This window comes from Podarcis vaucheri (genome assembly GCF_965113315.1).
Source record: "Podarcis vaucheri genome assembly, chromosome: 1".
In the NCBI taxonomy this organism is placed as follows: Eukaryota; Metazoa; Chordata; class Lepidosauria; order Squamata; family Lacertidae; genus Podarcis; species Podarcis vaucheri.
Window position 1 is genome coordinate 12,713,281 of NC_138759.1, and position 13,697 is coordinate 12,726,977.

General features: G+C 47.7%; 1 protein-coding gene across 3 annotated transcripts in view; it reads left to right on the plus strand.

Annotated features, from left to right (window-relative positions):
* The first annotated feature begins 581 nt into the window (after positions 1–581).
* GPR132 (G protein-coupled receptor 132) overlaps positions 582–13,697 on the plus strand; it is a 31,936-nt gene continuing 18,820 nt past the window's right edge. Inside the window, exon 1 of one of the 3 annotated variants that reach the window (XM_082219202.1) lies at positions 582–1,072. Coding sequence is in view for 1 of the 3 variants with exons in the window: in XM_082219200.1 (XP_082075326.1) it covers positions 6,042–6,066 (25 nt within the window). In the remaining 2 variants the exon portion in view is untranslated. Of the gene's footprint in view, positions 1,073–5,983; positions 6,067–13,697 lie in introns of those variants that run through there. The other 2 variants (XM_082219201.1, XM_082219200.1) reach the window with 2 other exon arrangements.

The window sequence follows — 13,697 nt, forward strand, 5'->3', positions numbered from 1 at the left end:
ACGAGGAAAAAATTCCTGCAATATTACATAGGTCCAAACATATCCCTGTGGGATAGCTCAATTGGCAATGTATGAGACTCTTAATCTCCAGGGTTGTGCGGCAGCTAGACTGGTGACTGGGAGTGGCTGCCAAGACCATATAACACTGGTCTTGAAGGACCTACATTGGCTCGCAGTATGTTTCTGAGCACAATTCAAGGTGTTGGTGCTGACCTTTAGAGCCCTAAACCCTGGCAACTCTCAGGTGGGTGCCATTGGCATTCTAAGAGAACAAGGGAGGCCTTCGTGGCGAGTTCCAGCACCTCTTTTTCTAGAAAGATAGCTCTGATTGAATGTCCACAAGGCCTTGTTTTAGGAGAGAGGGGGCGGTACTTTCTCCATCCCCTTTCTCAATGCATCATTTTACAGTGGTACCTTGGGTTAAGTACTTAATTCGTTCCGGAGGTCCATTCTTAACCTGAAACTGTTCTTAAGCTGAAGCACCACTTTAGTTAATGGGGCCTTCTGCTGCCGCCACGCCTCCAGAGCACAATTTCTGTTCTCATCCTGAAGCAAAGTTCTTAACCTGAGGTGATATTTCTGGGTTAGCGGAGTCTGTAACCTGAAGCGTGTGTAACCTGAAGCGTATGTAACCTGAGGTACCACTGTATAGAGTTTATCATGTTGCCTCAAACTCGCCTTTTCTCCAAACTAAAAAAAAAGCACCGTCCTCTCTGCTAGTGATTATACTAACAATTGCAGCATGCGGTTAGATCCTGGGAAATGCCGCTGTTTTTTTTAATTATTATTTCTCACTCCTATTAAGTGGGCAGTGTTGAAACAATTGAGTTAGTTGTGTAGGGTTCTTTTCTTTTTCTTCTTCTGTTTTCCCCCCACCCCTCCCTTTGTTTGGAGCATGAGCTAACACCACAACTGACTGTTACTTCCTGGCCCCGGTTTCATGCATGTAGGGGGGGGGGAGAGACAAGTCGATGCCAGCAGTAGCCGGAGGACCTCAGCTTCTTCTTATACTCCTTCGTGAAAAGACAGCTCCAAGGCATTTGAGAAGAACCGGGAGCTGCTGATCCCAAAGGTAAGCCATCGCTAGTGTTTTCTGACCCTGGCATTTTTTGACAGGGATGCCCCATTCGGTGCTCGACTGGGGTTGCCCATGTGGCGAAACACAGCACCACCCTTTCCAGCTTTACTCAGAAGCCTGCCTTACTGAGTCCAGTGAGACTTACTCCCTCGTAGAGAAAGCAGCTGTAGGCTGAAGACAGGCAATTATATGCACACATAGATAGTACATAGGTAATAAAGAAGCACCGTTGCTCAACATTACCACATGCATCCTCGTGATCACGCTAACAGGGAGGTTTTTGTGACAGTTCATGGCAGAGCACATGTGTCGTTTGAGACTGGGAATGTTTTTGTTGTAATTCCATTTCACATTGGTTTTGCATGCCAGCTTTTTTTGGGGGGGTGAAGGGAAGAGAAAGGGTATATATAGTGCTGTTTCCTAGGAAAAGAGGTGAACTCACCATGAATTTGTTCTCTTGTTCTCTTATCGTGGCAATGGCGCCCAACCTGAGAAGTGCCAGAACTGAGTTCTGGTGAGTTCCACCTGAAACAAGCCCTGGGTATACATTTTTGAATACAAATATATAATCACCCCGAAGCTTCATGGGTGCGATGCAAAAGGTCAGGGTGTTTATCACAGGAAATAATGTGTCTGTGGCTCTCACAGAAAGCCACTGCCTGTCTGGAACCAAGAGCTGGTGTAATGTAGCGGTTGGAATTCTCAGGAAAAAGATCTGTCAGACCCAGGTTCACATCCTCACTCTGTCCCAAAACTTGCTGGGTGACCTTGGGCCGGTTTTTATCTCTCTTCCTAGCCTATCTCTCAGGGTTCTTTGTCATGATCAAATAGCTGTGTGGTTAGAACATTTATTCAGTATGAATTGTAGTGGCTGCAAAATCCGGATTGGGAGAGTGAGATTGTGATGGCTGGATTTGTGCATTTGGCTGAGGAGCTGTAGCTCAGCAGGAACTTCCAGGCAATGTGTTTGTTGATCGTTTGTCCTGATTTTGTTTTGAGGAAGGTTAGATGAAGCTGTGTGGAAGAAAGTGAGACCCCACACTTTCCAGTGCATTTTCGTGTCACTTTCTTTATTGCAAGAAGTCCGATACTTTGGGGAAGCGGGCTTCTTCTGCAAGACTTCCCAACCAACTTAGACTTGTTTAACCTTAATTTGTTGGCATGTGATTGAATCCCTTACAAAAACAGTGACATCGATGTCTATTTCTTTACATGCACAAGATCCCAAGTTTGATCCCTATTTAAACATTTTAAGTGTCGGTCTCTGCTGGGATGTTAAAGATAAAGATCTGCTGGGATGGTAAAGGTAAAGGGACCCCTGACCATTAGGTCCAGTCGTGGCTGACTCTGGGCTTGCGGCGCTCATCTCGCTTTACTGGCCGAGGGAGCCGGCGTACAGCTTCCGGGTCATGTGGCCAGCATGACTAAGCCGCTTCTGGCGAACCAGAGCAGCGCACGGAAACGCCGTTTACCTTCCTGCCAGAGCGGTACCTATTTATCTACTTGCACTTTGACGTGCTTTTGAACTGCTAGGTTGGCAGGAGCAGGGACCGAGCAATGGGAGCTCACCCCGTCGAAGGGATTTGAACTGCCGACCTTCTGATCGGCAAGTCCTAGGCTCTGTGATTTAACCCACATCACCCACATCTGCTTACCAGTCAGCGAAGACTGTGTTGGGCTAGATTCAGCAGCTTCAGAAACCCAGTGTAAGTACCTTGGTTTGCATATCAGACCAGGGAAGTCTAGCTTCAAATTCCCAGTATTCAGATTTATTCAAAAGGCACCAAGCTACGAAACTTACTAGGTCAGCTGAGGCTAGTCATTATCTCTCAGCCTGCCCTACCTGACATGGTAGTTGTAGAAGAGGGTAAAATGTAAGAGACAAATACATGTGTGCTGCCTCTAGCAGCTTGGAGGAAAGGCAGGGAATTCCTGTAGGCAAATAACTAAATCTGTATGCTCACATGTTTTCAGGCACGAGATCTTATAGCCATCTCTGTACTTTGGATATCTGCTTGTTGCTGGGTTTTTTTAATGTAATGTTTGTATGTAAATTGCTCCCCTTTTGACCAGTGACATCAGACAGCCAGGTCTATCTGCTAACTGGGTTTCCCACCCACCCCTTTTTTTCATGAGGGTGCAGGGAGGTAAAGAGTCTATGGTCACATCCACAGCATACATTTAAACAGTGGTGTAGCATGGGTTGTCAGCACCCGGGGCAAGGCAAGTAATTTGCACCCCTAACCCGTGGATTTGCGCCCCCTAACCCTAACCCCCAGATGTTGCGCCCAGTGCGGCCGGCCCCCCTGCATCCCCCACGCTACGCCACTGCATTTAAAGCACACTTACATCACTTTAAGAGTCATTTTCCCCCACCCCCAGAAGAATCCTGTGAACTATAGTTTGTTAAGGGTGCTGGGAGTTGTAGCTCTGTGAGGGGTCCCTTTGCAACTCAAAGCACCCTTAACAAATGACAGCTCCCAGCATTATTTGGGGGAAGCTGGGAAGGGGGTTGTTGGGGGGGGTTATTAGGGTTTTTTTTGTTGCTGTTCATGATATTATTTCTTTGTACCTTCATTTTTAGATCTTACTATGATGGAAACTGTTCAGTTTTGGCTGTGTATTTTCAAAGCGTTTTATGTATCGTTCTTGACCACTTTCCTTCCGTTTGCAATTATGTGAATCTTTTAATGTGGAAAATGGCCTGGAGCGTGGTTTTAACGATGGAAAGATACAAATAAAATGATGGTGATGACTGTTTGGAGTGGTATAAGAGTGTATCTTGTGGATGTGAGCTTAGTGGTGGGCTGACCCTGTCTAATTCCAGCTCTGAATTAAGAGTAATAACAATAATAAATAACAATAAATAATAAATTTTTATTTATACCCCACCCTTCCCAGTTCAAAAACCGGGCTCAGGGCGGCTAACAACAAATTTAAAACACTTAATTGTAAAAGCAGCATAAAATACAATATAAAAACATGAATAACAATAAAATTCAAAATTCAGATGGCTGTGTCTTCTCTGGAGCACAACAACCCAGGGATCCTCTTTCGTTGCCTCATCTTTATTTCACAACCGGGGTTATTTTGTACATTCCACCCACTCCATTAGCTTTTAAAGAAAATATGAAATTGAGAGTTGGCAGAAGGCTTTTTCATTCTTCCAGCCTCCTCCCAGATTCACCATTTGCCTTGCCTTTCTTCCCTGTGACTTCGCTAAGGGCTGTGGATGATAAAAGCCCGGCACCATGATTATTGCTTCTGCGTCCCACTTCTCATTTGTGGAGGGGCCTTACCCTAGAGGTCAGGGACAAACTTTGCACATCCCTTCCTTGTTGGACGGTTGCCTATTTCTCTGCTCTAAAAGTTGACTCGCTGCTGCTTCCTTTCCCAGTCCATGGTTGCTGTAAGCTTTGTGTTTTCATTTTAATTTGGGCGTGAGCTAATTTGTACTTCCTTTGGATGATTTAGATCCAGGGACATCCACAATATACACATAAACACAGAGAGAAAGAATTGCCTTTATTTATATATTTTTTTAAAAGTGCATATTTACACAGGCATGGCTTCATCCAAAGATTCCTAGAAAAAGATTCCTAGTCACCTGCGGTTCCTGCGCAATGTTTGCCATCTTGCCAAAGGTTGCAGGCAGCTTTACCTGCAGCAATTGTATGTTGATTGCTCTCTTAGAAGACAAAGTCCAGCAACTGGAGGAACGTGTAGCTATGCTCCAAAGAATTAGAGAGCTGGAGCTCTTCTTGGAAGCAACAGAGAACACCGTCTCCACCAAGGAGGAGACAGGGGACTCCCCTGAGAAGGAGGACAGTTCACCAATACAGGAGCCAGATATATGGAGAAACGTGACTCAAAGAAGTAGGAGGCCCAGGGTTCGCTCTGATTGTTTAGAAATACACAATCGCTTTGAGGTCCTCTCCCCTAGCATGGAAGACAAAGAACAGACTCCATTTGAGGATCTCTCCCTCATTACAGTCGATCAGGTATATGAAGACGAGCAGCAAAGTCAGTCCTCAGGGAATGTGCAGGCGACCTTGGAACGGACAGTTTAGGAAGAACCCCGTCCAAACCTAAGAGGAGGCGTGTAGTGGTGATAGGGGATTCCCTACTGAGGGGAACAGAAGCAGTGATCTGCGGGCCTGACAAGATGTCTCGGGAGGTGTGCTGTCTCCCCGGGGCTAAGATCCGAGATGTAACTGAACGACTGCAAGGAATCATAAAACCCACTGACAAATACCCCTTCCTCTTGGTTCATGTGGGAATTGTCATCTCATCTGTCCTCCCAGTTGAACGACGTGGCCCAGGGAGAGAGGGAACAATAGTGGAAGTGAACAGCTGGCTTCGCAAATGGTGTAAACAGGAACGGTTACAGGGAACCAGGCAAAGGGCCTTCTTGGTGGTGGAACACCCTCCCTGTGGAACACCCTCCCATCAGATGTCAAGGAAATAAACAACTACAGTGGTGCCTCGGGTTACATACACTTGCAGGTTTCAGACTCCGCTAACCCAGAAATATTACCTTGTGTTAAGAACTTTGTTTCAGGATGAGAACAGAAATCGCGGCGGCAACGGGAGGCCCCATTAGCTAAAGTGCTGCTTCAGGTTAAGAACAGTTTCAAGTTAAGAACGGACCTCCGGAATGAATTAAGTACTTAACCCGAAGTACCACTGTCTCTGACTTTTATAAGGCATCTGAAGGCAGCCCTGTTTAGGGAAGTTTTTGATGTTTGATGTTTTATTCTGTTTTTATGTGTGTTGAAAGATGCCCAGAGTGGCTGGGGAAACCCAGCCAGATGGGTGGGGAGTAAGTAATATATTATTATTATTATTATTATTATTATTATTATTATTATTATTAACCCGCAAGCAGGACCGGAACACAAGAGCTCTCTTCCGTCCTGTGGTTTCCAGCAACTAGAATTCATAAGTATTGCTGCCTCTGACCATGGAGAGAGAGCATAGCCATTATGGTTAGTAGCCTTTGCTAGCTCACTCCTCTGTGAAAGCCATCCGTGTTGGCGGCTATCACTGCTTCCTGTGGCAGTGAGTTCCATAGTTTAGCTATGTGTTGTATATTGTGAAATGTATTGCTTAATCAGCCCCACTGCCCCCCCTCTAAGCAGTGTGCATAGAATCATAGACTTGGAAGGGACTGCAGATATCATCTAGTCCAGCCTCCTGCAATGCTGGACATATGGGGCTCAGATCCCAGGACCTTGAGATTAACATTCTCCTTCTCTAGCGACTGGGCTAGCCCTTGTGGAACAGTATCAAATATTCAATAGACAACACCAGTAAAATTAAACTTGGAAACAGATAGACGTAATAAAATGCATCGGGGTATAGACAAATAATCGGCAAATAAAAAAAAACACTCTACGATGCTGTCAGGGGTTCAGGAGCAGAGACGCAGGAAAGGGAGGAAACAGAGAGCGAGGGGGAGGAATACGAAGGAAGGATGAGTGATGATGACGACCCGAGATCCCCGAGCCTTTCCAGTGAGTCAGAGGATTCACAGAAAGGAGCGCCAGCGGTCAGAGCAAGGGGGGAAAGCAGGGGGACACCCCAGGAAGAAGGGTCCAGAGAGGGATCAGAGAGCAGCAGCTGGAGATCGGGACCCACGTGCCCAGCTGGGAGCAGCGGGGAGAAAGGGGACCAGACATCGGGGTCCGGAGGCTTTCAGCAGGAGGGAGGGCATGAGTCAGGAGTAGTCACGCCCACATCAGGGAGCGAGGAAACGGTCAAGAGGAAGGTAGAAAGTTGGGCGCGCACGCCAAGTTCAAATGCAGCGGAAGCTGGCGCAGTAAGCAGCCCGGAGAGTGAGCCAGGTCCCAAAGCCCGCCGCAAGGAGGCGGAAGGGTCCGGGGGGTCAGCGTCAGAAGAGAGTAGGAAGGAGGAGACCCCGGGGGGCAGAAGGACCCAGAGACGGAAGGAAAGGCGCAGGAGGTGGAGCAAGGCTAGGGTATTAAGCTGGTGTGCAAGAGGCGGAGACTCAGACGGGACTTCGTCGGTCTAGCGTAGAAGACGTAGAGCTGCACGCTGCAGTTCGGAAATGAAACCTGTAACTCAATAAAGACTTTTATAAAGTGAACGCTGGCTAGCGTAGTCCTATGTGAGCTGGGATCTGGAAGCAGCTCTGACAGATGCGATAATTTTTATTGTCATTGTCCCATACAGAACAACAAAATTGAAAAAATCTACATCAGACATTCAAAAACCAACAAGCCTGCTACCCCAGCTATCCCAGCCAGGTTAGCCCCCTAAAAACTCTGACACCCCATAATTAAATACAATATACTCCCACAGAGAATAACTTACACTGCGTTTAAGGTAAACTCGCATTTGGATAGAAACTGTTTCTCAGGCGGTTAGGGTGGCGCTGTGGGTTAAACCACAGAGCCTAGGGCTTGCCGATCAGAAGGTCGGCGGTTTGAATCCCCGCGACGGGGTGAGCTCCCGTTGTTCAGTCCCTGCTCCTGCCAACCTAGCAGTTTGAAAGCACATCAAAGTGCAAGTAGATAAATAGGTACCACTCCGGCAGGAAGGTAAACGGCGTTTCTGTGCGCTGCTCTGGTTTGCCAGAAGCGGCTTAGTCATGCTGGTCACATGACCAGCTGTATGCCGGCTCCCTCGGCCAATAAAGTGAGATGAGCGCCGCAACCCCAGAGTTGGTCATGACTGGACCTAATGGTCAGGGGTCCCTTTACCTTTACCTTACCTTCTTCCAGAAGGCAGAAGCTGAAAGAGATCATTTCTGGGGTGTGCACTATCCTGCACTGTCTCTACAGCTTTCTTGTGACACCTGGAAGCATAGATTTGACCCAAGGTGGGAAGAGTGCACTCCTAATAACATTACATTTCTGGGTAGGATCACTTAAACTTTTTAGCAGTCATCAAGAAAAGCACAGCAAAAAGGCACCAGCCTAATATCAAAAGGCAGGGAGTTTCAGAGAACAAGTGTTGCCACACTAAAGCACTGATGGTCTCTTGCAAGTGCAGGACAGAGATTATACGGTGCTTGCAAAAGTGCCGGTTCCACAGATCACAGCTGTCAAGTCCTACTCAGAGTAGACCCATTGGGACAAAAAGGCTATCTTTGCCGTGTTCATTAACCTATGGGTGTACCCTGCAGAGGATTAAGCATTGGCATCAACCCCCAGATCCTGTTATATTACATACTGTTGCAAAGTATTACTTTCCCCTCGAGATGGTAGGCAAATGAGTCCTCTAGCAACTAACATTCTCAGGTACCCTTTAAATGTTACAGAAACCAGACATGACAGGGGTTTGACGTGGGATGGAACCCATGAGGAAGACTCTCCCTTCGCCTCACTAGCCTGTGGAACCAAGCTGAAAACACCATTTCTTTGCAACCAATTTGTGGTTGCTGAGCTCTGTGAAGGGGAAAGAAAGAGTTTTGCTAGCTGCCTTGTGGTTTGGTGTCTCCAGGGCCACCCATGCCCAACAGAGTGCAGAATACCACAGGCCCTTGTAGAGGTCTAGAAGACATTCAGGTATCTACAGTGGTACCTCGGGTTACATACGCTTCAGGTTACATACGCTTCAGGTTACAGACTCCACTAACCCAGAAATAGTGCTTCAGGTTAAGAACTTTGCTTCAGGATGAGAACAGAAATCATGCTGCGGCAGCAGGAGGCCCCATTAGCTAAAGTGGTGCTTCAGGTTAAGAACAGTTTCAGGTTAAGTACATACCTCCAGAACAAATTAAGTACTTAACCCGAGGTACCACTGTATCCGTTTTGCTCAGGAACTGGGCAGAGACAGCAGAAGGAAGAATAACTGGGTATTACCTTGGAGTGATCATTTCAAATATTTTCAAGAAATCTTGTAGATACAGCTGACAGACAGATAGTTGGATAGTTTTATTCTTTCCCCCCGCCCACCCCCGGTCCTTTTAAAATTCTTTATTCCTCTCTGGTCCTTTTTTCTCCCTGTGTGAGAGGCAGGGAAGGGGAGCTCTCCCAGGGTGAGAAGCTGGGGAAGAAAGAGATGCTCCCAGGCGAGAGCTGGGAGGACACACCTTTTTCTGCATGGGACAAAAGTTAAGATACAGTGGTACCTTGGTTGTCAAACTTAATCCATTCCAGGAGTCCACTGGACTCCCGGGACTGTTCGAAAACCAAGGCGCAGCTTCCGATTGGCTGCAGGAGCTTCCTGCACTCAATCAGAAGCTGTGTCGGACATACAGCTTTGAAAGAACGTTCAAAAACCGAAACACTTAAGTACGAGTACCAAGGCGTTTGAAAAACAAGGTATGACTGTATGTCAGTGAGAAAGGGCTTCACATTTTTCTATCTCTTTTTCTTTATCTCTCTTTTCTTCCTTTCTTCTTTGTTTAGATTAGGTTTTTTTATTGTACTATGCAAAAGTTTTAATAAAACCTCATTTTTAAAAAAAGGAATTGGGCAGAGATGGTAGCAAGCAAATGAGAACAAGTTGTTATCTAATAACCCTGGAATGTATGCTATTAAGGTTCTTTTGTCATGTTAGTTTCCCCTGTAATTCTCATAGGCAACAAAGATCAAATTAATTCCCCATTGTCATCATCCTGTGTCTATACCATTCTATAGTAAACTACGCTCAAGGCGGATCACAACTCGGGGGGGGGGGGGCGGAATTTCCCCACAATTCATAATTTACAGAATACAACAAGCTGCTTTCTTTTTGCTTCATGTTTATTTTTATTTAAAAGAAAGAGGGGTCCCTTCTACAAATCTATGATTCAATTATTCTGTGAAATAACCGGTAAGTTAGTGAAAGCCTCTCATCCAAAAATATTCCACAAAATTGAACTCTAACCTTAATAAGGTCTAACAACAAAATGCAAAAATAAAAATAATGCATCACCAAAAATTAAATCTGGGTGTCAACAGAAGCCTTAAACACCACACCATCCGGATCACACCATCCACCTAAACATTCGGAAGAACTTCCTGACAGTAAGAGCTGTTCGACAGTGGAATTTGCTGCCAAGGAGTGTGGTGGAGTCTCCTACTTTGGAGGTCTTTAAGCAGAGGCTCGACCATCATATGTCAGGAGTGCTCTGATGGTGTTTCCTGCTTGGCAGGGGGTTGGACTCGATGGCCCTTGTGGTCTCTTCCAACTCTATGATTCTATGATTCTATGATTCATAGAGCAGCTCACAAAATATACTATTACTATAGCCTTTCCTTTGCCCACCTGGCACTTTCCAGATGTTCCAGGCTGCAAATTCCCATCAGCCCCAGCCAGCGATGGTGGGAGTTGGCATCAGGAGGGCACAGGTTGACAAAGGTTGGAAGATGAGGCGGTAAACAACTAAAAACTGGATCAGTTCATAACCCAGTAGCCTAACAGTAAACTCAACAGGAAATTTGGTTGCTGTTGTTATTTCTTCACACACTCTGTTTTTCTCTGCTCTCCCACCCTGCTTCTCCCACACTGGCAACCCACTTTACCACGCAGACACATGCATGGCCTGGTGTGATTTCCTGCTTGGTTCAGTATCTAAACACCTCCGTTCTTTTCACTTTCCCCTACAACAACAGGACTGACTTTAAGTTTGAGCCAAGCTGGCACCCAGAGAGGCAACAGGCAGCAGCAACCTAGTCCGTGCCGGCCACTGTTTAAATTTCCCACAGTGCCTATATTTCTCCAGAATATTGTGGGAAATTAAAACGTCAGGTTCCAAACTCCAACCGGGAGGCCTACATCTTTGTTTCCCACAATGCCCCGGGAAACGTTACATTAAGGGCATTGTGGGAGATTCCTGGAATTGGACCTGGCTAGGACCTTCTGCATGGAAAGGAGATGCCTCACCATTGCGCTACGATCCCTCCCAGTGATTTGGGAATCGCTGCCCCTAAGGCGTTAGGAGATAATATTGTTACAGAAGTTGCGTGTCACCCACACCCTCTGCCAAGCTGCAACAACAGCTCATGGGGTGCCAGGCATCCACTCAGGGACTGTGTTCATTTGTAGAATTGAGACATGGCAGAAACTGTCGTAGTTTTAAGAAATATGGCTTATTCACCTATTTACACTTCAATCCAGATCTTACAGCATGGTCATTTCAGGAGGGGCTTGTCTCTCACAGCAAAGCAGCTCTAGAGTCCAATGGATCTCTCCCAGCCAGCCTTCAGCCAGCCTGCGCAAGATGAAACTCCCTTTTCACCTCTCACCCAGTTAACCCTGCCAACCTCCCAAAGCCCCAGTCTCTGTTCACAGCTCAGGGCGAAGGGAAGGACAGTTTTCTTGCATTGCGTGCTGAGGTCCCACAAAGCCCCTTCCCCAATAACTCAGACATCACACATAATTTTTGTTTGGTTTTTGGCATAATTTTTGGCCACAACTTTATTTTATATACAGATTGAGAGTGGTTGCTTAGGCATTGGTTATGACTACGTCCCCCCCCGCCTTGGGGGACAGCACTGACTCCTTAGCCAGTCCCGGAGGAAACATGGTCAGAGTCAGATGGAGCTGCGTCACAGACTCTCACTGCTCCGCGCATGTTCCTTGAAGCTTACACGGCCCGCACCCTGCCGTCAGGGTTTGGACGAGGGGGATGGTAAGCTTCAGAATTCCTTTAACGGAATACCCGTCTCAGCAGCATTGGAGGGGCAGGCACAGCCAATCCATACCCCTCCACCAACCAATTTTAACCAATGCCTAACCGCCAACCTTACAAGTTGTGACGATTTGCTAAGCAGTAGGCAAAACCCAAAAGGCACGCACTAATCAGCCAATTGGACAAATTCCTACTGGGCCCCCGCACCAAGGCGAACGACCCCATGACAGGCAAAGCAAGGTCAAAGCGCAAGCCCAAACAAGGGAGGGCGGGCGGGAGATCCGATGTCCACAGCAAAAGAGAAAGAGAAAGCTGTGGACCCTGCTTATATAAGGGGACTAAACCCACCCCTAAATTGGCAACATCAATTTTGCCCCAGTAACAGCTTTAACCAATCTGCTCCATCCCATTGCCCTCAATGGGCTGGTCACTAACTGGGGGCTTTGTTTGGCCCCATCCGCAACACGTGCTCTCTCTTCTATGAGAACACGCTTTGCGTGCTGAGGTCCCACAAAGCCCCTTCCCCAATAACTCAGACATCACACATAATTTTTGTTTGGTTTTTGGCATAATTTTTGGCCACAACTTTATTTTATATACAGATTGAGAGTGGTTGCTTAGGCATTGGTTATGACTACGTCCCCCCCCGCCTTGGGGGACAGCACTGACTCCTTAGCCAGTCCCGGAGGAAACATGGTCAGAGTCAGATGGAGCTGCGTCACAGACTCTCACTGCTCCGCGCATGTTCCTTGAAGCTTACACGGCCCGCACCCTGCCGTCAGGGTTTGGACGAGGGGGATGGTAAGCTTCAGAATTCCTTTAACGGAATACCCGTCTCAGCAGCATTGGAGGGGCAGGCACAGCCAATCCATACCCCTCCACCAACCAATTTTAACCAATGCCTAACCGCCATTCGAGCCCTTACGCTCGCCGCCAACCACTCACAAATTAAACCACACCCTCAGCCTGGACACTAGATCATCCAGCCACACATCATTCCCCAATGGCGAGAGATGAACCCCATCATCCCTGTAAAACTCAGTCGCCTTGAATGAAATCAGAGGGTGAGGAATTACAGCCCCACCCAGATTCACCACCAGCCTGCTTGCTGCGGAATTAATCCGCTTCCTTACACGTTCCGTGGCGACTGGGCAAGGACTACCCCGCCAGATGCGGCGTTGCAACAGCTGTGACCAAATTAGCTTAGTTGACGGCACCCGTGCCGCCAATTCCCCAAGGTCCTGTAATATGGTGGCACGCAGCTCGTAGCAGGAAGAGGAAACCATATCGTTCTCCCCGAGCTGCACCACGATCGCTGAAGGAGGGCCACATTGGAAGACACGCCTTCTTATGAGAGGTAACAATTCCCTCCACAGCATCCCCCTTCTGGAAATCCAGGACACCTGAACGTGGCGCGGGAATCCCAGGCCGTCACCCAGTCCGGACTGGCGAGCTCTGTCCGCAGCCCAGTGCACAATACTGTGCCCTACTATCCAAATACGGATAGCAGCCCGACCTAGGGTAAAACACACATATGTAAGTACAACAACACATTATTTCCTCACGTAGGTTCTGAATGCATCCGAACGCCACCGACCCAGGTCCTTTATCCTCTTAACTGACAAACCCCAGTGAGCGGCAGTTGTAGCCGCCCCAATCCTAAACGAGTGAGGGGCAAACTCAGAAGCCGGGAGGCCGCAAGCCTCCACAGCTTTTCGCAACACTCCCGCAAACTGGTGTCTCACCAGCGGGCGGCCATTTTCGTGTATGAACAGGGGCCCTTCGCCACCAGGGCGCAGGGCCAAATACTTCTTAAGGTCCTTCACCGGGCAAGGGCCACCTTCGCCCGTCGCAGGAAGTGTAATGACAGCGCCCCTACCTAGTTGATCCGTCTTGGAATTCCTGACGTGAACCTGCAGGTCCCTTGAAGACACACTCACATCCTGCATCAACAAACCCCTGGAACCTCCGTCCTGCTTGGGCTCGAGGACCACTTCGCCAACCCTCAGGGCCCCAAAGAAAGTTAACGAAAAG